Here is a 26,492-nt window from a genome sequence, read left to right as displayed (position 1 = left end):
ATGATTTTTTTTGAAAATGAAGTACATAATATACATGAACTTTTTTGGAAAGTACGTAATATACATGAAAAAATTTTAAAAAAAGAAACTTAAAGTTGCTGCTAGCGAGATTTGAGCCTCTTCAAATTGCCCCTTATTATATAAATATATAATTATTTTCGTAATTTAAATATATAACATACTAAAAATGTATGTAAGATAAATAATTAAATTAATTGAAACTATTCAATATATAAATGATGAAAATAGGATGGTATTACGCAATATATCAGGAGCTTGGAGGAATGATTAAGCAGCCTGCTTGACCCCAAACTCTTCAAATTGCCCCTTATTTTATATATATATATATATATATATATAAGTCTCTTTCTTGTAGTGGTCTGCAAAATTGAATTGATCGATAAATTAAATTGAAAAAAATATTATTAATTTATTATTATTGGGTTATTGATTAACAGTTATTTAATAATTTTATTTTATAAATAAAAAATTTTTGAATTATCAATTCAATATTTTTTTAATATTTGGTTATCAGTTAATTAACCCATTAATCCATTAAATATAATAATTTACTATTTTAATTTTTAATCGTATATAAATATCATACAAAAAATATTAATATACTCACTATATTAGACTGTAACTATACAGATTCTGCACAATTAACATTACTTAATTAACTTGTTTGCTGCATTTACCCTTTATTTTTAAGTATTATTTTAATCTTTAGGTTCACAACGTCAAAAATCTAAAAAACTAAGAACGATGGCAATGGTTAGGCAATGATTAGGGTTGTGACTTGTGAGTATTTGCTATACTTTTACTACACTAAGAATAATTTTTGCACTTAATGAGTAATTAGATCTCTCTCTTTTTTATTTTGCGTTAGATTGTTGGACAAGTCATATATTTACATATTTTGAAAAAATTTCTTATTAGTTAAAAAAGAAACGAATTGTTAAAGACCAAAACCGATAAATCGATTTCTATTTAGCATATTTAAAAACGAATAAACCAAAAATACTTAACAACAAACCGAATTGATCGATACACACGTCGTTAACAATTGACTCAACTTCAAATTTTCTCAAGAATTTTCATTAATTATTTATTTTTTTCTAATATTTTTCATGCATTTTTAAATTCAAAATTGACATAACATTTGTTGTACATGCATGCTTACAAATTATAAGATGGAAATAAGATAAATTATATATCTAACTAATTATCAACTTTACCAAGGTAAAAAAATAATTAATTAAGAAATAACCTTTTCTTTTTCAAATTGTAACTACTATCAAATAGATAGGATCAAATATCTTCCAAAATATTTCCGATAACAATATTTATCTTATAAAGATTTCAAAACAAATTTTATAATATTTTTAAAAACTTATTTAACTAATTATTATATATAAGAGTCCATGAGCTATAAATTTGTCGAACAGTAATTTCTTGTTACGTAGAAGTCTCTCAATGGAGTCTTGTGAGAAAAACATGGCTTTCATCAACTCCAATTTTGAAAACCCTGACCCTAATGATTTTGTTTTTCCAGTTGGTTATCGTTTTTGTCCACGTGATGACGAACTCATCACTCATTATCTACTCAAAAGGATCAGGAATGAAGTTTTACCTCATGATAAGATCAAAGAAGTTAATCTTTATAAGTATAGTCCTTATGATCTTGCAGGTAATTTTCTCTCTTTCTTTTTAATCTCGATCGTTAAGTTAAAGAAATCTTTTCTTGTAGAATTTAAATTTCACTTGTTCTAAAGTTACATCAAGTTATAGTCCTCTTCCTCGTGACCTTGTAGTTAGTTTTTTTTGTTTCAATTTTTTTTTGTAGTTTTAAATTCAGTATTTAGATCTAAGGTTTTTTTTTTCTTCTTCTTAATAATAGTACTATCTAGTAATGAATTTAGTAATTAAAATTGTTGATTATGTTCTTTATATATATATATTTTTTGTTTCTTTTGACATGCTAAGGTACATTACTGATATAAGATTTGAATTACAGAGTTTGTTTCTTTTTAATCTTTTTTTTATTTAATCGCAATAGTTAATTAGGGTTTATTTATATGTTAAATCATTAGGTTTTGTTTATATGTTGCATAGATTCTAAATTCTTTATACATATGTTGATACATTAATCTACATTCTTAATCTAATCTACATTGCTAATCCACATTAGTTATAAAAAGTTTGAGTCAGACAAATAATGAATTCGATACAAATTGTTACATCTCCTCTAGATCCCACCATTTTTTTAATTTGCTATTGGTCTTATCTAAGTTTTAATAGCAGATTTGGGTTATAGTCATAATTAACACGTTAATTATCCTTTTTGTTGTCTTTGTTATTTATTTATTTATAATTCAAAGTTTTCTTTGTGTGATTTTGTATCCTTTTTATTTATTTAAGATTTTTTTGTATAAATTCTTTAGATTTATGCATTTTTGTTATACACATATCTAATCCGTTTGAATTTTTCTGTTCCGTAAGTTTATGTATTATATTTGTTATTCTATTTTTTGCGTTAGATTATTTCATTATGAATTTTCACTCTTCATCATTACTTAATTATTAAAAAAAAAAATTAATTTTACTACATTTTTTTTTTATCTAACATAAATCATACCAAATCTTTTCTTTATTTTGTAAATTAAAATTATTGTCATAGTCCTCGGTAGCTTTCATGTTGTTTTTTGTTTTTTCTTAATCTCTTTTTACTAATCTATATACTAATCTTTTATCCTAGTTTTACTTGTTCTAAACTACATCGTAATGAATTTAGTATTTAAAATTGTTGATTATGTTCATTATGTACAATACTCATATACTAATATTTGAATCACACAATTTGTTTCTATTTAATCTCTTTTCATTAATCTTCAATAGTTAGTGTTTGTTTTATTGTTTATATATTAAATTGTTAGGGTTTGTTCATTTATTATATATTTAATCTCTTATAGTTTCACTTGTTCTAAAGTATTATTGAGATTCTGTTCTTTATACATATTTTTATTTTTTTTTCACAAGCTAATCTACATTACTTGTAATTTCTGGTATGATTTCGTATCCTTTTTATTTATACATTAAGGTTATGATTTCTTTGGATTTATGCATTTTTGTCATAATAATATATAATCCCTTTGAATTTTCCTATTTGTTAGTATTAAAAGTTAGAGCTCAAGTTCAAAATTATAAACTTTTTAGGGATAATGCCCAAGTATCCCCTCAACCTGTGTCCAAAATCTCAGAGACACACTTATACTATACTAAGGTCCTATTACCCCTGAACTGATTTTATTAATAATTTTTTACCCCTTTTCGATTTACGTGGCACTATTTTGTGAGCCCAACGATGGTTGATTTTTTTTTCAAACTAGTGCCACGTAGCCTAAAAAGGGGTAGAAAATTACTTACAAAATAAGTTCAGGGATAATAGGACCTTAGTATAGTATAAGTGTGTCTTTAGAATTTCAGGCATAGGTTGAGGGGATACTTGTGCATTTTCCCAACTTTTTATGAAAAAGTGTCAAATTATTAACAAAAATAATTATTTTTTATCTAACACAAATCTATTTGTAAATTAAAATTATTTTTTGTTTTGTCTTTGTTTAATATTCAATAGAGATTTATGCTGCGCTTGGAGAAAAGGAATGGTACTTCTTCACTCCAAGAAACAGGAAATATCCTAACGGTCATAGGCCAAATCGTGCTGCGGGAAGAGGTTATTGGAAGGCTACTGGAGCTGACAAACCTATAATACATAACAATGTTACAGTTGGATTTCGAAAGGCTCTGGTTTTCTACGAAGGTAAACCTCCCAAAGGACTCAAAACAAATTGGATTATGCACGAATACAGGGTAAATGAGTCTCGCAGAATCAAAATGCATGCAGCTGATATGAAGGTACTACTCTGTTTACAAAATAAAAAAACTTATTTTTTGTTATGTATATTATTCATACTAATCATTTTTTTGTTATTATTATAGCTCGACGATTGGGTTCTATGTATGATTTACAAGAGATGTACCAAATCCAAAGACAGTAAGAAGCTGAAGGAGAACGAGCAAGAAGACGAGTTAGAAGACGCTAGCAAAATCAATTCTGTTGAGAATTATGAATGGACTATGGATTCTTGTCTAATAGAATTTGCTAAACGACAGTTTGAGGATCCATATCAGTATCTTAACATGTCTGAAAACGTGTCCATAGATTGTTACAACAACACTTTCCCAATTATCGATTTCAACGACTTGTACCAGGTTCCTCTCAACAACTTGTACCAGAATCCTTATTACAACACAGGTACGACTGAATCCCAGAACGTTCTTGATGATGATTCTCTTGATGATAAGAGCACACATCAATAAAGATTAGATCATTTCATATTCGATCAAGTTTATGTGTATTGATTGATGATAGCTAGTTATTTAATAGTAGATTGTTGGTTTAGTGTGTATTTAATTAAAAAACTTATGAAGTGCAAGACTGAGTCTAGTTTATTGATTAGTCTAGTTTATTGATTGATATGTCACTAACAACAAGCAGAAATTCATGTATTTTATGGAGGTGGCTCCATAATTATTTTATAAGATAGTGTCATATTTTCCCCTACTAAATAAATCTTTTTTTTTTGTCTTATTTTTAAATAAATAACACATGATAGTGCGAAAATCATATATCCAATTTCAAGTTATTTGGAATTGATACATCAGTAATCATATATATATATTCATCTTCTGGTTTGGAATCGAGACAGTGTTGTTGTTTAACAACTCAGAGACACTTCTAATATATGTAAATATTGAACATGTTTTTCAAGAGTCGGTGTTTTTAAGACGGATTAATAAGAAAACAGGTCAAATAAATTGAAACTGAAAAAGGATTACAACAAGAGAAAAGTTCTAGATGAACATATTTAGTAAATCACCTAATTGCAATGATTAACATACTTGGAACAAATTAAGTAGGCTTGTGACATTTAATTAGCTCAACTAGAACCTTGAAATTTTCTATTGAACTCCCATTATCTAATTTCACAGCCTCTAATGCTTTTTCCTTTAGCCCTTCAACATTTTTCCTTAATACTTTCCCTTTTCCTTCATCGAAAAAAGTACCCAATGCAATAATTGTTCCACTTTTAGTAAAATTCCCACCTTCAATTTGCAAACCAATTTGCCAAACACTTTCCACCATTCTACTATTCATTTTTTGGTCACCAAAAAAAGGCCTACATATCATAGGCACACCATACGATATCCCTTCCAGAATCGAGTTCCATCCACAATGCGTTACAAAAACACCAACACTCCTATGTGCCAAGATTTCCAATTGAGGCGCCCACGAAATTATTTTCCCATATTCCTTTGACCTTTCAAAAAAACCCTTAGGTAAAGTCTTAACTCCGTTATCTCTTAATGACCAAATAAATGGAATCTTTTTATCTTCCAACGCTTGTGCTATCGCAATTATTTCACTAGGAGGTAATGTTGTAACAGTACCAAAACTTAGATACACAACCGATCTTTCCTTTTGATTATCAAGCCATTCGATACATCCACTTTCATCAGAATTCGCGTCTTTATTTGATGATGATGATGATATTACTAAAGGACCAATGTTGAGTACCTTTTGGAGCTTTGATTTGAGGTCTTTATTGATAATTGGATCTAATTCTTCAAAGGAATTTAGTACAAGAGCATTAGCTTTGTGTAAATTCAATGCCATGTTGTGTAGCATAGATGGCATTGGCCCTTTTAAACTCTCTGCTATAACTTCAGGTGGCATATCACTCATTTTCAAAGTAGATGAAAATCCAGGGATGTTCAACAATGTTTCATCGTTCGATCGAATTAAATCAGTGTACAAATGGATAGATAATGAACATGAACCAGCAGTCCAAAATGCAATCCAAGGGACGTTCATTTTGTTAGCAAATTCACTAGAAAACCATAAAAATGCATCGCTAATAATGCATGAAAATTTAACCCCTGTTTCCTCCTCTGCTTCTCTCATTGATGTTTCGAAATTTGTAGGGGTTGAATGTATGAAGAGTTCAATTGCTTCGCGCCCAATAGGCGTCTCATTGCCTTGTTTGACACCATCCCAAATGTTGTAAATCTTGATGTTTTCTTGATTTGGAGTTTTTGAGAAAATTGATGTGTTGGAATTTGATGTGTTGAAGAAGGAAAATATTGTGTTGGATGGTAAAAATGGAGTGATTTTTTGAACTAGTGTTAGTAAAGGAGCTGCATGACTTCCAAAAGGGAATGCAAGAAGTGCAATATGAAGTTGAGAAGTTGTCATTCTTTTGTTGTTTGTAGTTGTTGTTTTGTTTTGTTTGTAAGTGAATTAGTTTTTAGGCTCTTTACAAGTTTGTTTATATATTTTTGTTGTAGGTTTGATTGTGGGGGTGGGTGTGGGGTTGGGGGTTGGGGTAGATATAATTGACTAGTTGTTATACTTTCTTTGTTGGTGGTTAAAAAAGAGAGTGTATTATATTTTCTTGGTGGGGGTTGAAGGTAACCCATCTACCATTTATTTTGGAGGTTGATAGCATGAGGATTTTGTTTCTTCTTGAATGGCAGATGAACTCTCCGTATAATTTAATCTCAAAAGCTAGCTTATGCAGTAGAATTTTTAAATTCTATAAGATGATTACAATTTAATTTCTCAATTCCTATAAGCGTCAATAAAAATGAGTCCAATTCTATTATTTAAAAAATAAATAAACCTCGAGTTTAAGTTATACATTATCATGCGAATATTAGATAAGAAGTTCAGTGAGGGTGAAAGTAATTTATGCGATTGAATTTAATCTGATTCGATATGATATCAATATAAATTTACGTATAAAAATATATAGCGCAAGGAACTAACTAGTGAGGCAGATGTGACACGCATAAATGAGCTAGGTAAGATCAACGGTCGATATTGGCTCAGAGTAAACTATTAGGTAGAATGAACGGTAGATATCGCAGACACGATGCTCTACATGTTGCCTCTTATTTTGTAAGTGGGAACTTGGCTGTCACTAATCTTAAAAAAAGATTGTTTTCAAGGTTATTTGTCAACTTTTCCTACTACTAGCGGTGTTGATGGGTCGATTTGGATTAGCATTTTAAAAAATATTTTTGGAGTGAATTTCAGGGCGAGTTTCGGAGCGGAGTGTATTAAAAATGCTTCAGGGCGTAAATGAAAAATGTAGATTCATAAGACGTATGTTTTAAAAGTTAGTGCGTAAATCTCGTTCTGAACGTAAAAACGTAAGCGGAGGCGTTTTTAATTTATTTATTACAACATTTTTTTGCCTTAGTTCATATTTTTAGTATTGGTGTAATGATATTTTTTAAATAGTAATTATAATATATTTTTTTCATTATTGATTATTAATACTTATATCAAATAAAAAACATAAATCATCGAAAGGTTTGCTTTTACTTATTTTATCACTATAAAACTATAAAATTGAATATACATGAGACTACGCACCGTAGATCCATGGTACTTACGCCTCATGTCTCGAGGCTTACGCCTCTGCCTTATACTGTATAAAACGCCCCCGTCTTTTAAAATACTGGTTGGTCAAAGTTAAACTCAAACCAACTTAATTGATTTTAAAACTATTAAAATCAAATCAAATTATAATATATATTTAACGATTTTTATTCGATTATTCAGTTATTAATCATAAATAAAAATAAATAGGAATATAAAATATACATTTCCAATTATTTGATGGATGGTTGTATAAAGTATAGAAACCATAATAATTTGGGCGCTCTTAACTCGTCGATATATTGCTTCTTCATCTGATACATAGCAAATGATATAAGTATAAATCCGATTCATACTGATTTAGATTTGAAATAATTGAAATTTATGTATAAATAGTAATATTTGTACCAATACATTATACACAAAGAAAATTATAACGTACGTGATAGAGACATGAATGATATATCCGAATGTTAAGAAGAGAACACAATTTCTAAAAATCTCATTTTTTCCAACAATAAATTTGGCAAGTGGATTAGTTAGGCCCATGAATTCTCACAGACGAGCCCGTTAATGGCGGCCCATATCTAGCCCAAAACTAGATTACAATGGACTGGGTTAGCCTGGTCCACAGATGGGCTAGGCCTTTATTCATTACATACTGAGCGGCCTGGACTAATGGTTGGCCTATTAACCCGACTGAGACTCCGTGGTCTTTTTTTTAAGGAAAAATTACTGAAATAGACGTTTTTTTTTTTAAATTCAATGTCCTCTTCTATTTCTAAAAAACTCTAAAATTCATTATTTCTCACCTAATGTATTTAATGTATTCAAGCTACATATTATATATCCGGCTTATTTTGTAATGTATCCGAGCTAGTTTTTAATCTATCTGAGCTACATATTATGTATTTTCTTTATGTTATAATGTATCCGAGATACTCTTTAATGTATCTGAAAGGTAAATTTTTTAAGGAATTATTGAAATTAGAAGAAAAAAATAGGAACAAAATGTAATTTATTTATGTAAATTATGCTTATCTCAACTTATCTTTGCAAGATAGTCAAATAATATTTTTCAATTACGAAAGGCTACGACAATAGTTATTTGTGAATTTTACTTGCTAAAGCTACAAAGAAATTGGTTTTTAAGTCTCAAAGCGTTTTTATTGTTTTGTTAATATTCGAAAGTTTCTCAAGATTTTATTTGAAAATAAGTTTTTGAAAAAAAAATAATAGTAGACATGGTTATATCATACAATATTTTATCATTTATAGTTTAAGAAATTTCATAAACAATCACTAATTTTTATTTTTTGAAAACAAGAAAATAATATCTTTTGGAGCATCCGAGCAATGTTAATTTATTATAAATAATAATGTTCAACTATAAATGAAAAAGCAAATATCACAAGAGCAATTTTGAGGTTTTTTTTTTCCTTAAAGTGAAAATATAAAATATTTTTTCTTGATGAGATCAAATGGTATAGTCCACGTGTGTCCGCGTGATAGGTGCAGGAAATTATGAGTGGCTGAATTTAAAATAATTTTTCATAGCCTTTAGATAAAAGTCTATGTGCTTGCTAATATAAATTAGTGTATAATATATGTTCCTTATTCCTTAAGCTTAGGATTAGAATAATATATATATATATAGTTACCAACTTGATTATAAGTGGATTTTTTTTTAAAAAAAAAGTTAGGTATTTTTTCTTCCCCTTTTCACCTAGCTTATCACTTTTCAATTAATAAGAGATATATTGATCAAACAATACTTTTTTATTCTTATTTTTTTAAAAATAAATTATGTCAAATATTATCACGACAACTAAAAAGAATAGATGTTAATATATAAATAGAATGTTGTTGAGATGCTTTTAAGGAAATGATTACATTAATTTACGTATTGAGAACTTTGAAAGTTGGTCGATTCTTCATTCCAAACTCCAAAGTGATCTCTTTACTTTTGTATAAGGAAAAAAAAAAGAACTTCTTGACAAATTTTTTCATTGGCTTTTTGAAATATTTTTCTTATTAATTTCTATATAACAAAAATAATTTAATAATATGTGGTTTCAATGCTTCTAAGTAGGAGTATTCGTGGTTCGGTTTTGTATCGGATATTGATTAAAATCAAAATTAAATCAATTTAGTCAATTTTCAAAATTTCTAAAATCAAATCAAACCAAAAGAAAAAAAATAACTATCGGTTTAGTTATTGTCAGTTTGGTTCGGTTTTTCTGGTTTATTCGGTTTGAAAGTAATAATTTTTGTGAGGACGTACGTATCTCGATAGACACAAACACCAAGTACAAACAATTTACAAAAAAACTAATGTCGGTTCAGTCAAGCAATTATGCAATATTAGAGTTATCATTATACGAACAAAGTGATTCATTTAAGAGAAAGTGTGACTATTTTATGTGAAGTACAGTAAGTAAAGACTAAAATGGATTTTGATGGACTTGGATTTGAGATCGTTATACCTTGGCTAAAGTGTTAGGCTTGAAAAAAATGGTAAAGTTAAAGATTTAAGTTAATTAAAATTTAACACAATATTTTTAATTTATTTATGAATAATATATAAATAATTATAAAATTTATATATCTAATTTATCGATTCGGTTTGGTTATTTTTGCGGTTGTTTTTTAGTAAAACCAAAACCAAACCAAATAGTATCGATTTTTTAAAATTTAAAAACCAAACCTAACTAAACTAAACCAGATATCGATTTCTTTTAAATGATTTAGTTCGATTGCGATTTAGTTTGGTTGTTAACCATAACCATGAACAACCCTACTCCTAATAATTCTTTTCCACCCACTTCTAATAGTTTCACTCAATCAAGTTATAATTTCATAAAGGGCTATGTATATAATAAAGGGCTATGTATATACATAAAATAAACTATTTTTAGGAAAAATGCACAAGTACCCCTTCAACCTATGTTCGAAATTCCAGAGACTTATACTATACTAAGGTCCTACTACCCCGAATTTATTTTGTAAGTAATTTTCTACACCTTTTCGACCTACGTGGCACTAGCTTGAAAAAAAAATCAACCAGCATTGTGCCCACAAGATAGTGCCATATAAGCCGAAAAGGGGTAGAAAATTGTTAATAAAATAAATTCAGGGAAATAATAAGACCTTAATATAATATAAGTGAGTCTCCGAAATTTTAGACATATGTTGAAGGGGTACTTGTGCATTATCTCTTATTTTTACTCATCTATGAATTATGATACACAAGTAAAAATATATATTGTTTAATTATGTATATACCCTTTGATGATTAGGATCTAATCCATTATTACCTTGGGAATACAACAAAATCATAACTGAACAAAAATTGGAAAATAAATTATCATTTGACCATAAATATTGAATCAGATGAAATTTCAACTTTTTTCCAAATAAATGTATGTCTAATATGGAAAAAAAATATAATATTCATTATTAAACTTTGAACAATGAAAAAAATTAAAAATTAATTTAATATGGAATTAAATAAAATATATCCATATAATACCAATAAATACTACTAGTGTATTTTTGTAATGCACATAGACAAATACCCATCAGCACGTTTAAATCGACAACACAAAGGATAGAACAATTGAATGAGGAGTTTATCTGAATCCATGTATACTATTTATATATATGATTACAATTATTTTTTATATATATAATAAATTTTTAAATCACTCTATTTATTCTATGTATTTATTATTTCATATTTTGTGCGAACCACTGATTGGTGGGAGGGAGAATAGAGCTATAAAAATATTCAGCTCATAGTAAGAGCTGTCTTTTGTTGTTTGGAATAATACTCATTTTTCTTATACTAATTTCAATCTTTTTTTTTTTTTTTGTAATCTGTGGAGTATTCAACAAGACAAAAATGTCGATTTCTGGTAGTTTGGGTGATGGATTGAAGGCGAAAAACCGCGAAAAAATCATCATAGATACTGATCCTGGCATTGGTAAGATTTTCCTCTGTTTAAAGTTGTGTTCTTTATCATTTCTGAGCAATCTTTTGTTATCTTGCTAGTGTGTTTCAAGTTTCTCGTAATACATAGCTTTTGGAAGATCCGACACATATAACTGTCAATATTTTTAAAGAATTCGTTCAACACACACGCATATATATATATATATAGCTTGTTTATGATACATAGATGATCAAGTTCATATCTTGTGGATTTCTTTGTGTTTTGAGATTCGATCCTGAGAACTGTGTCTGCTCTGATACCATGTTAAAGTGTTAGAGAGAGCATACTTCTCTAACATACTTTTTATTTGTGCTATGATCTTACCGATCCTTCTTGAATTCGAAGAGTTCCATATAGTTGATTTTAGTATCAAACATGGTAATTTCTATGTAAAGAGATGTGATTTGCCTTCGTAATGAAGAAAATATATATTGCAGAGATGTAATCAAATTAGCGAAATTCGTTGAGACATCAAGTTTATGTAATTGTGTGGCAACAGTTTTAGGAGAAGTACTTGTTAACTTTGATTATGTTCGATTCAAAGTTTTTCCCAAAAGAAGAAATGTGAAACTTCCTGTCATTTTCGCGATAAATTTTGATCTGGTTGGGTTGTGTTGTTGTTTATTTTGGCCGATTACAGTCCTGTTACACGCGTTCTCATCGATCTAATTTAAGTGTTGTTGATATCTAGATGATAGCATGGCGATATTAATGGCATTCCAGACACCAGAAGTTGAGATATTAGGCTTAACAACCATATTTGGAAATGCAACTACAAAAGCTGCTACGCGAAATGCATTAATTTTGGTATGTAATGTTTCATTTATGCAGAATTTCATCACTTCGATGTTTTACTAATACAAAATCTTGATCAATCATTTAGTGTGAGACTGCAGGATATCCAGATATCCCGGTGGCAGAAGGTAGCCTTGAAACTTTGAAGGTAATCATTATTCGTAACTCCTAAGTTTACTTATGGTATTCATCCTGGAGAAATATATTATGTACTCGAAATATATGCATATCATGGTGAAGTATCTATACTTGCACTCGGACCATTGACTTAGATATTGTTATGTAGAGAGGGGAGCCACATGTTGCAGACTTTGTTCATGGTACAGATGGATTAGGAAACTTATTCTAACCTTCTCCAAATTCTAACAAAATCGATAAATCTGCATCTGAATTTCTGGTGGATAAAGTATCCGAATATCCTGGTGAAGTATCTATACTTGCACTCGGACCATTGACAAATCTAGCTTTGGTAAGTTTTTATATCAAAAGTTTCTTATTTTTTCAAGTTCTTTTTACTTGAATTCGTAACATTGATATTTCATTGTTATGTTTCGAGTTTAGGCTGTTAAACGTGACTCAAACTTTGCAAGTAAGGTGAAGAGAGTGGTAATACTTGGCGGTTCCTTCTTTGCTTTGGGAAATGCTAATCCTGCTGCAGAAGCAAATGTGTGTGATCTTCTTTCCCTTTGGGTTCGATTTCATAGAAATCAGTATATTGATACACTTAATATCGACAATGTGTATGTATATATATATATATATGTTTTAATGGTTGTTTAGCCTCTCATATCTCCGCGTAGGACTATCCCAAAATGATTGTTTTTTCCTTACAGCATTTTCAGCTTTCCTTGAGTCGAGAGTCTTTTGGAAACATCCTCTTTACCTTTGAAGTAGGGATAATGTCTACGTACACTCTGTATCATTTAGAAAGTTTTCGATGATTCAGATATATGGAGATCCAGAGGCTGCAGATATTGTATTCACCTCAGGAGCAAATATTGATGTTGTTGGCATCAACATTACCACACAAATTAAAATGACAGGTACTTTTCAGAGCGAATTTTTCTGAACTCTTCGATTTCCCCCCCTTTTTACGTATACATGTAGTAGTTAAAGACTTGGATATTTTTCTTTGTTACTTGTGTTAGATGCTGATCTTGATGAACTAAGACAATCAGAAGGAAAACATGCTAAACTTTTGTGCAATATGTGCAAATTCTATCGCGATTTTCATGTAAAGTCAGAAGGCGTTTATGGTATTCTTCTGATGTTCTCTATACGCGAAATATGTTCTTAACCTTCCTTGCCTTGTTAACGCTTTAGCATTTCTAAATTCACGTTTGTTTTCAGGAGTTTTTCCTCATGATCCTGTCACTTTTGTGGCACTAGTTCGACCTGACCTCTTCACGTATAAAAAAGGCGTTGTGAGGGTTGAGACACAGGGCATTTGCGTTGGGCATACGCTCTTGGATCAAGGTCTAAAGAAGTAAGCATATCGTAAACTGATCATTTCTTGCAAATCTTAGAGTAGTCTGATTTGATTTCTTCGAATTGTTAAGGATAAATCTTGTAATGTAGATGGAATACGAGCAATCCGTGGACAGAGTTTTCTCCAGTTTCAGTTGCATGGACAGTTGATGTTGATGAAGTTCTGAATTATATCAAAAAAATGTTGATGAAACCATGAATGTAGTTTTCATCATTTGTATTGTATCATAGAAAACTTATTCTTGAAATTGAGTGATACATTTTCTCATAATTTCTAATGACAAGTCTTTTGAACTCTGTGTACTGAAGTTTAGGGATCAGATGCCCTATGTAAACATGCACTTCGAAGAAAACAGTTTTTAGTTGCAATAAATATAATGAGATCTAAATTTTTTACGAGCATTAGTTAATTGTTATTGAATTCAATGTCGTTGTAGGCTTTAGAGATATTTAGAAAGAGTGTTACAAGTATAGCGGCAATTAAATTATAGTTGTTAATTGCTGCTAGAGATCATTTTAGGTACAGTGACGTTATGTTGATGATGAAAAAAAAGACTGTGCCTATAAGGTTTTAATCAATGCCACACACACCAATATGGGTTGAAATCGTACCTAAAGAAAAGAATAATGCATGAAAGACTAAAAAAAAAATATCTTAATTAGGAAAAAAAATTAACATATCTATACCTTAATTGCATTTTCAAGAAAGTAATGTCTTAACTTTATAATAAAAGTACTATTCTTTCTTCGTCAAAATATATATAACAAAGAGATATACAAATTTAAAATTGATAGACAAACTACAAATATTAGTAATCTTTTTAAGAAAATCAAGATTTTTAAAAAAAAATTTAAACTTTGTGTTCGATATTTATACAGCGGTTCAGTTAAAATTGAATTCGCATCATGAAGTCCATATTTAGAATACACTTTTGTAATAGTTAAGATTTCATATTTAAGGTTCGAACTCGAAATTTCTCATTAAGAATGACATAAACGCATAACTTACCTCTACCTGACAATCGCTGTTGATAAATTAAGAAACTTAGTGCAATTGTTTTTGTATAATATTTACAAAATAAAAAGTCTTGTTCGTAGTTTCAAACTATCCTTATTTTCACCTTTTTTACAATTTAAATTTCATATTTGAGCTTGAAGAGTGAAGAGAATTATAGAAAGAAAAAAGGGTTTCTATTTGATGAATCTTACGTAACGTGAATCTAATTAATCGGATTGATAAATTGTGAATACAAAATAAATGAAAAATAAAAAATTCAAAGCACATTTTTTTAAAAAAAAAGTCAATTAAGTAGCGGCAAACGTCAAAAGACTCATTGATAAAGGGACTTGTTGACCTACCACATCCTACAAATTTTTGTAATTTCTTTTTAGAAGATTTAATTAGTAATATTTTTTTATTATTATCGTTATATATGTATATAAACTTTTCATAATTGATTAGTAAAGTAATTAGTCGTCTTATTTAGCTATCAAATTAAAGTTTGTTAGACTAAATAATGAAATGTCTAGTAGACTAGTACTACTATCAATTTTATGTTACAACAATGGAACATAAAAAAATTGTCCACGTAATATTATAGAATAGACATGTCAAATATTTCAAAACGTAAAGATTTTTATCTTTAAAAAATAGTGATAGAAACGAGATTTTTTCAAAAAGAATTTAATATGTGCTATATAAATAAAAAAATTAAATTATTTAATCTTATTAAATATACAACATAATCTTTTATCAATATCTTCCGAGTTCTCCTCTAATGCTAGACCCTCTTAATCAAGAACGAGTTTATTTATTAATCTCAACGAAAAAAAAAAAGAAGCAAAAGTAGAAAGAAAACAAAGTCAAAACTATAAATGGTGTTGTTGATTTTTGATTGACTTTGTTAAAATTAACTTGCACCACCAAAAATAATAAAGACAACTTTTTCATTTCACTTTGTTTGGTTTAACAAATAATTGAAGTGTATAGTACCATTACCAACAAGGGTGGTAATATTGCAAGCTCTCGAGTTTGAGTCTTTTAGGCACAAATCTAAATTTAATCAGGCTTCAATGTAGGTATATATTGAATATCGAGTGTAACACCTTTTTTTTAGTTTATCTAAAAAGAATGTTACATATACATAATGCGAAACAATTTCATTTTTTCTATCCTTGATAATATGATTTACAATGATATAAATAGTCAAGAAATGTTCTAGATCTTAAGTTTCAAATGTCTTCATTTTATTCTCTTAAATTTCGCATCAGGTTAAATAATATGATCACATAAATTAAAACAGAAAGATTATTTCGAAAAAAAGCAGTTAGAACAAACATATAAATTTCCCAATATCTCATACATAATTCTTGATCCCCCAGACATTTACCTACCCTCCCACACCCCTTGAATGAACCCTTTCAACTCCCAACAATTTCACATTACCCACTCCACCTACAACTACTTCAATTCCATTTAAACAAACACACACACACACACACTCCCCTTCTTCCTAATCCTCTTACAAAACACCCCTACAAATATCCTCTAAAATTACAACATTTTCCACAACATTTCCATATAATGTCTAGTGTTCATTCATCGACGGTTTTAGCGGAGACGATTTCATGGTATTGTGCATTGTTCTTGGCAATTATGTTGGTGTTGAGTTGTTGTGAATCAAGTGAAAGTGATCATAATGAATTCATAGTACAAATGCAAGGGAATTATAAGAAGATGGCATGTGATGAAATATATGTAGTTAAAGAAGGTGAAACATTACATACAATAAGTGAAAAATGTAATGATCCTTTTATTGTTGAAGAGAATCCACATATACATGATCCTGATGATGTTTTCCCTGGTTTAGTTATCAAGATTACTCCTTACAAGAATCTCTAGCAAAAAAAAAAGGGTAGTCACATATTTGATCGCTCGATCAAAATTAAAATATCTACGTCTGCCAGTGGATATACGTAATATATACATGTATTATGTATATATTGGTTTGGTTGTCTTTTAAGTTCACTTCATATGTGCATGAGCTCTCTTTGTAATTTAATTTCCTTCTTCCTTTTTTTGTTGATTTTACAAGAAATTTTACTAGCCTCTATTTTTCCTTCTTTTTTGGGCCCTTTTCCTAGAGTTTTGATTTTATATGTTATTATTGATGCTTGTGTTCTCAGCTTACGTGGCAATATTTTTTTTTAGTTTGCCCTAAAAATGAATGATAGCTTGCTAAATTATGAAGTGATTTTAATTTAAACTTCTCATTTTTCTTGATGATAAGTTTTTTTAATCACACAAATATCATGAAATATTAAAAAGCACAAATTTCAAAATTATATATATATAATCGTACAATATTATAACATATTTATTATATTCTTATATTTTTAAATATCTTCATTTTATTCATCTGTGTCTCTTCAAATATTTGTCATATCAATCGAAACGAAGAAAATATCTTGTTGTACTACTTGTTTCTCTTCTCTTTTTTTTTTTCCATTTAATGTAGCTTCCTTTTAAGAGAGGTGTATGTTTAAACAGGTCTTTGAATAATGGAAAAAATCTTGTTGAAAATTTTAGGTAAAATATATCTTTCGATCATCTAATTTACTAATATAACTAGAGTATATATATTGTATATGTGTGTTTACCATAAAGTATACACTGTTAATATATGATATACATATTTTGTAAGCAAGATGGCCCAAAGGCATTGGACCGTAATTCTCCATATCTTGTTTGGAGGGTAAAATGTTTTGGGCCTATAGCCTGCTACTACAACTTTAGGCCCAATACCATTATTTAGTTTATAGCCCATAAGTTCATGTGCAGAAGTACAAAAATGACCACCTTAATGCTAATATAATAATACAAATTAATGTACTCGATCATTTTTCATATTCCATATTTATCTTCAAACATATTAAATTTTCTCCGTAGAATTGCAAAGAACAAAAAAAATAAAGGTCAATCTATTTGAAGGGCAAAATATGAAAAATCAGTTCGTTTGATAAAAAGGGTTAAATACAAGTAACCAGCGGTTTTTCTATTAATGTAACTTGATTTATTTTTATTAAATTAGTTTTGCAAGTATTTCTAGTTGAATTGATAAAAAGGGTTAAATACAAGTAAATTATGATCGATTAATTTTTTTTTCTTTTAACTATATTTGATAAAGTAGCGAGTGAATATAAAAATAAAACTTGCACAAAGTAAAGAAAGAAATAATAGGAAGGAGGGTATGGAGTGTTTTATAGCTCGTGTTTTATTATTGGAACTCAACAGTAGTGAAAGGACTTACTTATGAGTCAAAAATTTTAACTCGATCTTATAATACAAAAAAATTACACTATTAATCTATAAAGGTTACATATCAGTATTTGAGTTATTTTCGAGTACACTCCAACTGAAAAATTACACTAATAATCTATAAAGCAATGCATCATTTTGAGTGAAATATTATTAGTACAAAGAAAACAATTATTGTTGCGTCAATTTTCAAATCAACAAACATAAATTTAATGGTGCATTATTATGATGTAAGTGGGGGTCATATATTAGCTAGCTAGCTAGTGGTCTAATTAAGACATTATGATATTTATTTTATCTTTGATTGTATTGATCTTGATTATGGCAGACAATTTTGCTAATGATCATTTTGATTTAATTAGGAAATTTATTGCTGAGTCATATAAATAATAGATCACTTGATACCACACATATTGTGACAGGTTTTAGTGGCCAACATTTTTGTGTGTGTGATGTGACCATACTTGACTTTTACTAGTTGTTTATAGCATGTAAAACGTGCAAGAATTTGCATCAATTATTATCATTTTCTTATTTTTTTTGTTTTCAAATATGCTAAGGTTATATTGAAGTCTTGACTTAATTAAATGCATAATACATAAATATGATTCTTAACTTGGTTTAAATGGATGATTATGCTCAAAAAAATTTGAGTGTGCACAAGTAGACACTTAAATTTGTATAAAATTGAACAAGTAAACACATGCGTCTTACATGGTATAAAATACACGTAAAATGTCATGTATGACACAAAATTGCCATGTAGGGTGCCATGTAGAACAAATTTGTCTAGTTGTTCAATTTTATACAAGTTTAAGTGTCAACTTGTTTACACCCAAAGTTAAAGGTCATAGTTATCAACTGACGCCAAGTTAAGGGTCAGATTTATATATTATAACTAATTAAAATTGTACATTATAGGATTTATTTCAATATGACTATCTCCGTATCAAATATTTAAATCTGAAACCTCTGATTAAAGAGTGAAGCCATATTGTATTGTTTCATATTTAACTTAATAACACTATTGACAACTAGTTGAAATTCCCTCCTGCATAAAATTTTAGGCTATTTTTTTTATCTATAATATCATTCTTTATTTCAATTGATGTAGTACATATTTCTCTTTATTCCGCTCTTAAAGAAAAAATGTCACATTCTCATAATTAAAAATAAATTATATTTTCTTTATAGTTTTAGTGAAATAATCTATAATCACGCAAATAGTCAATAATTATTTTAAATTATAACTTTCAAAAAAAATCTTTTCTTTTTAAACTTTGTGTCAGGCTATAGGAAAATCTATCATAAATAGAGGGATTGATAGTGTTGTTTCTTTAAGAAAATAGTGAGATAATTATTTTTCAAAAAGTAGCAATAATTTTTTTTCAAACTATAGCATGTGTACTATATACATGTGTATACAATATCTATATATATATATACGTTGATACATTGTATATATAGAAAGTGCCCCTTTTGTCTCTCTTTCGACACTTTTATACTTTTATCTAATATATTGTATACACATTAATAACATTTACACGTAAATATTATGCCTACAATTTAGAGATAATTGTATCAACGAATATTTCCTATATTTTATAGTTATTTAAAAATATTGCCATAAATATAACTATGAAGTAAAATCAATTACATTACATTTTTTTTTCAGTGTTTATATTCTGTGGATGCTAGTAAATGTCTTCATATAGATATTATGCCTACAATTTAGAGAAATATTGTATCAACGAATATTTTCTATATTTTATAATTGTTTAAAATATCGATATAAAATATAACTATGAAGTATAATCAATTACACTGGAATTTTTTTCTCAATGTTTATATTCTGTGGATGCTAGTAAATGTTTTCATATAATTAAAAATTATGCCTACAATTTAGAGAAATATTGTATCAACGAATATTTGCTATATTTTATAATTATTTCAAAATATCTCTATTATATATAACTAGCTAGGAAGCATAATCAATTACAGTAGAATTTCTCATTTTTAATATTATGTGGATGCCATTTTCCTCACCTGTTTCTATCCTTTTTTATTTTTTATTCTTTTTTGTATTTTGTATAGCTAAATGTTTGTTGTCATATGTGCTCCTCACATACCTGTCATTTAGTGTTAGGACCGAAAATAAGTAGATGTACATGCGGAAGCTAGCAAAGCAAATCTCGAAAGACTACGAGTAAGAAGACAACGAAAAATATATCAAAAGACACAAAGATTTAACGTGGTTCGGTCAATCTACCTACGTCCGCAAAGGAGATTAGCAATCCACTATAAATATGAGAGTACAAAATACAGAGAGAAACAACCTCTACCAATTCACTCAGAATACATGGGAGGTTCACACAAGTGATAACGTATCAAGCTTGTGACCCATAAATTTTCCCTAACCAAAACTTTCAAAGCCCCTTAAAGACTACATTGTGAACGCTGATTAAGTTAGAAGAAACATTCATGTATTTATAGAGTCCTAAACCTTTTCCTACAAGAAAATGATTAGTCAATCCAAAACCTTTTCCTAAAAGAAAAACCTATTTATGGTACGAAATCAGGAAAAATAAACCCCAACATTTAGTTCAAATTGTTTCCAAAAAAAAAAGTAATAATGAGAAGGAAAAAAATATATATTTTCTTGGTTTAGATGTGAGCAATAATTAGTTTTTGAGGTGGAAAAAATGTCTCATCGTATTTTCTTGATCGGAAAGTGTTACTAATTAGGTGATCATAAGCATAATATATATGGAGAGCAATAATTACCTAAGTATTTTTTTAGTACTTTGAAATTACCTAAGTATTTTTTTTTAGTACTTTGATTCTTTGTTGTTCAAACAAACTATTTCGTCCTTCGTTACTTTTTAAATTTGGAGATTCAAATAAAGATAATAATTTTTTTTAAAAAATCTAAAAATAATATAATCTGCTATATTGTATCTATCGAAAATCATATTATATAAAATCTATAATCAATACTCTATAAAATATTAATAAAAGTTTGGAAAAATGCACAAGTATCCCTTCAACCTATGCCCAAAATTTCAGAGACTCTTATATTATACTAAGTTCCTATTATCCTCCTGAACATTTTTATAAGTAATTTGCTATCTCTTTTCGGCCTACGTAGCACTAGCTAGGCAACCAGCGTTGGGCACACAAAATAGTGCTACATAGGTCAAAAAGGGGTAGAAAATTATTAATAAAATAAGTTAAGGAGGGCAATAGGACTTTACTATAGTATAAGTGTGTCTCTGAAATTTCGGGCATAGATTGAGAGGGTACTTATGCATTATCCCTAAAAACTTTAGTAATTCTAAATATAATATTATTAACTCAATTACTGCTAAATGTTTTTAAGACAATAAATATTGCCACTAAAATATAATATAGTGTCATAAATGATATTCATCTTTTAACTTTTACTACAAAATCATATATATATATGTTTATTTGTAATGGTAATTAAAATAAATTGTAGGATAAGAAAACTGCGAATTACATAGGGATTTTTCTAGAAATTAGTATGAAAATTTACAGAAAATAAGTTTTCAGCAAATTTTCCTATTAATCTCAAAAAAATCCCCATATAATTCACACATTTTTTTTTATAGTATTAGCCTTTTATTTAATTACACCCAAACAGCATCTCTAGATGATAAAGCAAAAATATTATCTTTATAGGAGTTGTTAGTCATTAGATTTGGTTGTTATTATTCTTTTGTGCATTATTGGGGAGTTGTATTATTAGTTACTTATAATAATTGCACATTAATATTATAAGCTTCCTTCATATTTTCTTTTGAGAGATTCAAATTAACTTTATAAATAATTCGGACCAACATTTTAAGATGTATTTTTTTATATTATATTAATATAAAAATAATTGTAATTTATAATTTTTTTCGTATAATTTTTAATATGTGAATTTTAGAATAAAAACAATGAATTAATCTAATTCATTTACTTTCAAGATTTAGTGAAATTGATTGTACAGGAATAAAACGTAACAATTAAAAGTGAACCAAATATTTTATAATGTTATTAATGGTGAATACTATTCAATGATTATTGTACATGTAGAAATTAATTTATTGTTCAAATTTTGTATTATGTAATTGGAAATTGTAATAGTCCAATTTGCTAAATTTTGTGGGCAACCAACTTTATGTCATGTTATACTACCAAATACTTAGTATATATATAATCATAGAAATTGAAAGAGGAATCTAATTAACAACATTTGCAATTTGGTTATTATAATTATGAAATAAACACAATTTGTTGCCCTTTTTGTTCTTAGTTTATAGTTAGTTCATGTCTTGTTTCAATGAACTAGCTAGTTCCACATATGTGATTCTCTTTTTTTGTTTAAAATAAAAAGAGTCCAAATGCACTTGCACCATATAAAGCTTTCCTTTTTATCTTTTTATTAATTTAGTGTTTTGCTTTGGCATTGTCCCCTTCATGATATTGGAAAAAGATATCATAGGTTGGGTTTAAGCATAAAGGAGCTAGTTGATTAGTCAATTACTATGTTGTTAGCTTATTCCTTTTTTCTTATAATATAATAACTAGACACTAGACACATGTTTTCGTATTAGCACGAGTTCAATATCTGTTTTTTGGTGTGTTAATTATAAATTGAATTGTTAGAAAGCTAATTAAATTTTTAATATGATTTTTAGACAATTTAAACTATTAATTATTGTGATTTATAGTAATTTTTAAAAAATATATTTTACTCTCTTAGCTTCAATTTATGTGATATTGAGAAATCTTTTAGAATCAATTTAATTTTTGTATGTCTTTTAATTTTATTTTTAAAATTGTGAGTTATATTACTTTTACGTCATTTTTAAACAATATATGTTACTGCTATCCATTTTTCAGTGGCATCGAGATTCAAGGGTCAAATGAACTTTTTATTAGTCTTTTAAATATTTTAAGTTGTTAAAGTTGTGATTTATAGTATTTCTTACGTAGATTTCAATGAATATATAGTACTCAATTTGTACCTATATATATAGCACATATAGAATTTCAAGACTCGGTTAAATATTGTTAAATATTGAAATTCACAATACTTTTTTATGTAATTTTCAAATTAAATATACATGTTACTTCTTTCATTCTATTTTATGTGACATCAATAAATTAATTTTAAAAATTAATAAAAAGTATTTTATAATTTTTTTAAAATATTTTAAATAATTATCATGATTAATAGTATTTCTTGAGATATTTTTTAAATAATGAGAAGAGGAATCACACCCATCAACTATAATTTGAACCGGTAGTAGTTGATTAATTATATAAATTTTCATTTTTTACCTTGTAGTTTTCTCTTTCAGTTCTTTTTTTCTACCCCAACTTAAAAAGAAAGAAATAAACTACTGATCATTTGTTTATTTTTACTTATTAATTTAATATATTAAAATAACTTTTTTTTTTACAATAATTAACTTTCTCATAACGCATTAACATGTATGACTCGAAATATATATTTTTTATTCAACAAAGATCAAAGTTTTCATTCAAGTTGATCCACCATTTTCACCAAATATTAACTCTTCATCTCTATTTCACTTTTACCAACTCACGTAAGTTTTTTTCCTCACAATAATCCATTATTTTTTGAAAATAATTCCTTCAAAGAGAAGATAAAAATAAACTCTCCAAGAGAAAAATTCAATAAGAACGATCATAAATATTATAATAAATTATTTACTTCATTTATTTAAGAAGTCCAAAATTCATTGTATACAGAGATAATTAACCTACTCCCAAAAGTCAGTATTTTTTTCCTTTTTTTGGTTAAAGAAATTATTCCCTTCTACTTTTATTTGTCATGTTGTGCTTTCCGAAAGTTCATTAGACTAATTTTTATAGTTAAATAGATTACATTAATTCGATATTTTAAACGAAAAATTTAGATATTCAAAAATTATATGAAAAGTACTATAAACTGTAATTCTTTTACATATCATTACAACAAAAAAATACATCTTAAAATGTCAATCTAAATTCTTATAATTTAATTCTAAAAATAGAAATAACGGTAAATAATAGTAGAGGAGTACCAAGTTAAGTCCATGCACTTACTCCTATTTTTACCATAAAATAAAAATAAAAATAAAGACCACATAGAGGCATAACTATTAGTGGGAGAAATTTTTTCACCTTAATTAATTGATTATTGTTATAAAATTAAGCTAATGGCAATATAAATATAAAGAGATGAAGACAAGAGAAGTAAGATGGAAGATAAGACTTTCTTCTTATTCAAGCGTATATTTCAAATGGTGAGTGATGTCTCTATTTATAGTGTTGAGATATCACTCCCAAAGGTCACCAAATTAATAGATACATGTTTATCCATAGTGGATCATATCACCTTGGAAATATACATACATGAATACAAGTAATTCATGAATGTCCAATGGACAATCCACTTAATTAGTTCAATGGATTTGTAACAATTATCTAAATTTACCGTTTAGTTTGATTTTTTTTATTTTACAATATTCTTTTTACTTTTTCTTTTCCACTTCCCTTCTTTTGATAAAAAACTTATATATTAAATTTGTGTGAATGTGTTAAAAATATTTTAAATTTGGCACAAATTATTAATTTTATCTTTTGAACTATTGATATTTTAAAAATAATCTTTTTACTTGACTAATTGAATTTAAATGCATATTTAATCTTGTAATATGGGTAAAATAAATCTCTAAATTCTACTCAAATTTAAGAATGTTATCAACAATTCTCTCAATATTTCATTAAGGGTCTCAAGCACTTATAAAAATTTAATTATTTTTTAAAAAAATTAATTAGTGAAATTTCTGATTCCCGTCACCAAACTATCATACAAATTTTGGCAGATAGCTGCCCACAGTTTCCTTCTAGTTTTCCAAAAAAAAAAAAGAAAATCAGTATATCTGCAGCCACAGGTATATATATAGCATATGAATATTAAGGTTTTTGATTAAACTATGCCACTTTGTTTGCCTTATTATTCATCTTGTCAGATAGCCTTCTTTGTGTTTATCTTATTGAATCGTAAATAAATATTAGTCACATGTTTGTTAGAGATTTTTTTTTTTAAAAAAAATTAATTAATATTCTCATCGTTTCAATTTGCAAAAAGAAAAAGAAAGATTTTTTAAAAAAAAAGGGACTAAGAAAAAAAGGATAAATAATTTGAAAATACTTTACTTTTATTGATGATTCTTATTTTTCTTTAAACATCTAAACATTTATACGTACTACTCATACCCACTAATTGAATAAATTTGAAGAAGAAATATCAACAAATAACCTTTTGCGTTTTTTATTTCAATTTATTTGTCTATATTATCAAAACGATTTAAAACGAGAAGTATCATTATTATGCTCTTTGATTAAAATTATGATATTTCCTCAAAGGAGATGGATAATATAATAGGTGGAGTCAACATATAACATATGAAATTATGTAAATTCAATAATTTTTAATACAATCCTAAAAATTTATAAATATCTTAATTATGAACTCAATTAAAATTATATATCAATTTTGTGGTCCATATAAAAGTTCATAATCGACAAACCTAAAGTCCTTTTGTGAGTTGTGATAGGTCCCTTTATATGGAAAAAAAAATAAAATCACATTAATCTTTATATTCATTATGGACTTTAATTAAATATGATTCGCATCTTACTCATTTTCTATTAAAGATGATTGCATACCTAATATTCAAATTTGATTCATAGAATTATTTATAAATTTTAATAATAACAATATATCTTGTGTAGTCCTACGAAATAAATTTTGCGGGTCAAGTAGGGCTAAATTAATTGAGAAAAACAATAAAAAGCACGTGATTGAATGGGGTACAAACTTCCAATACGTGATTCAAAAAAGATGCGTCTTCCAACTGTCTTGTTTTTCAATCCATGCGATAATTATGCTCTTTCTTTTCTATTTGGGCTTTGTTTTGGTTCAATTATTTGTTTACTTTAAAGGAAAAATTTGACTAAAATATAATATATTTTATTATAATTTTAAAGAAAATTATCATTTAAAAATATAATAAAAAATTTGTTCTCGGATACATCATTTGTATGTGATGTATCGAGATATGTGTGTCTTATATGAACGAAGATAATGTATCGGAAAGTTGAGTGACGTATCGGGATCAGTGTGTCTTTTTTCAATAAAAGGTAATGTATCGGGACAAGATGCATCGGACGCTGAGTGATGTATTTATATTTATAACACGATGTATCGAAAAGTTGAGTGATGTTTACGAAATCGAGACGCGATACATCGAAACGTTGAGTGATGTAACCAAAAGCGGGACGTGATTTATCGGAACGTGAATGA

The 26,492-nt window shown here is 27.7% G+C and overlaps 2 protein-coding genes and 1 pseudogene across 2 annotated transcripts; 2 read left to right on the top strand and 1 right to left on the bottom strand.

Annotated features, from left to right (window-relative positions):
- Window positions 1-1,476: 1,476 nt before the first annotated feature.
- Window positions 1,477-4,542, top strand: LOC107001631 (NAC transcription factor 32-like). The gene is made up of 3 exons (XM_015199603.2): window positions 1,477-1,690; window positions 3,635-3,915; window positions 4,000-4,542. Exons 1-3 carry the CDS (start codon window positions 1,477-1,479, stop codon window positions 4,378-4,380), a joined length of 876 nt encoding a protein of 291 aa, XP_015055089.2. The 3' UTR covers window positions 4,381-4,542.
- A 298-nt stretch (window positions 4,543-4,840) lies between these two features.
- LOC107002755 (anthocyanidin 3-O-glucosyltransferase-like) lies at window positions 4,841-6,381 on the bottom strand. The gene has a single exon (XM_015200918.2). It carries the CDS (start codon window positions 6,314-6,316, stop codon window positions 4,973-4,975), a length of 1,344 nt encoding a protein of 447 aa, XP_015056404.1. The 5' UTR covers window positions 6,317-6,381; the 3' UTR covers window positions 4,841-4,972.
- A 4,915-nt stretch (window positions 6,382-11,296) lies between these two features.
- On the top strand, window positions 11,297-14,140 carry LOC107002756 (annotated as a pseudogene).
- Window positions 14,141-26,492: the final 12,352 nt, after the last annotated feature.

This window comes from Solanum pennellii, chromosome 10 (genome assembly GCF_001406875.1).
Source record: "Solanum pennellii chromosome 10, SPENNV200".
Lineage (NCBI taxonomy): Eukaryota > Viridiplantae > Streptophyta > Magnoliopsida > Solanales > Solanaceae > Solanum > Solanum pennellii.
The sequence above is the reverse complement of the archived record's forward strand: the minus strand, read 5'-3'. Positions and strand labels throughout refer to the sequence as shown.

Bases quoted from the DNA above. Each gene is read 5' to 3' on its own strand.
- LOC107001631 (XM_015199603.2), top strand. From the start codon at position 1,477: ATGGAGTCTTGTGAGAAAAACATGGCTTTCATCAACTCCAATTTTGAA. The intron at 1,691-3,634 runs GTAATTTTCTCT...AATATTCAATAG, and splicing joins TAGTCCTTATGATCTTGCAG to AGATTTATGCTGCGCTTGGA. The intron at 3,916-3,999 runs GTACTACTCTGT...TTATTATTATAG, and splicing joins TGCATGCAGCTGATATGAAG to CTCGACGATTGGGTTCTATG.
- LOC107002755 (XM_015200918.2), bottom strand. From the start codon at position 6,316: ATGACAACTTCTCAACTTCATATTGCACTTCTTGCATTCCCTTTTGGA.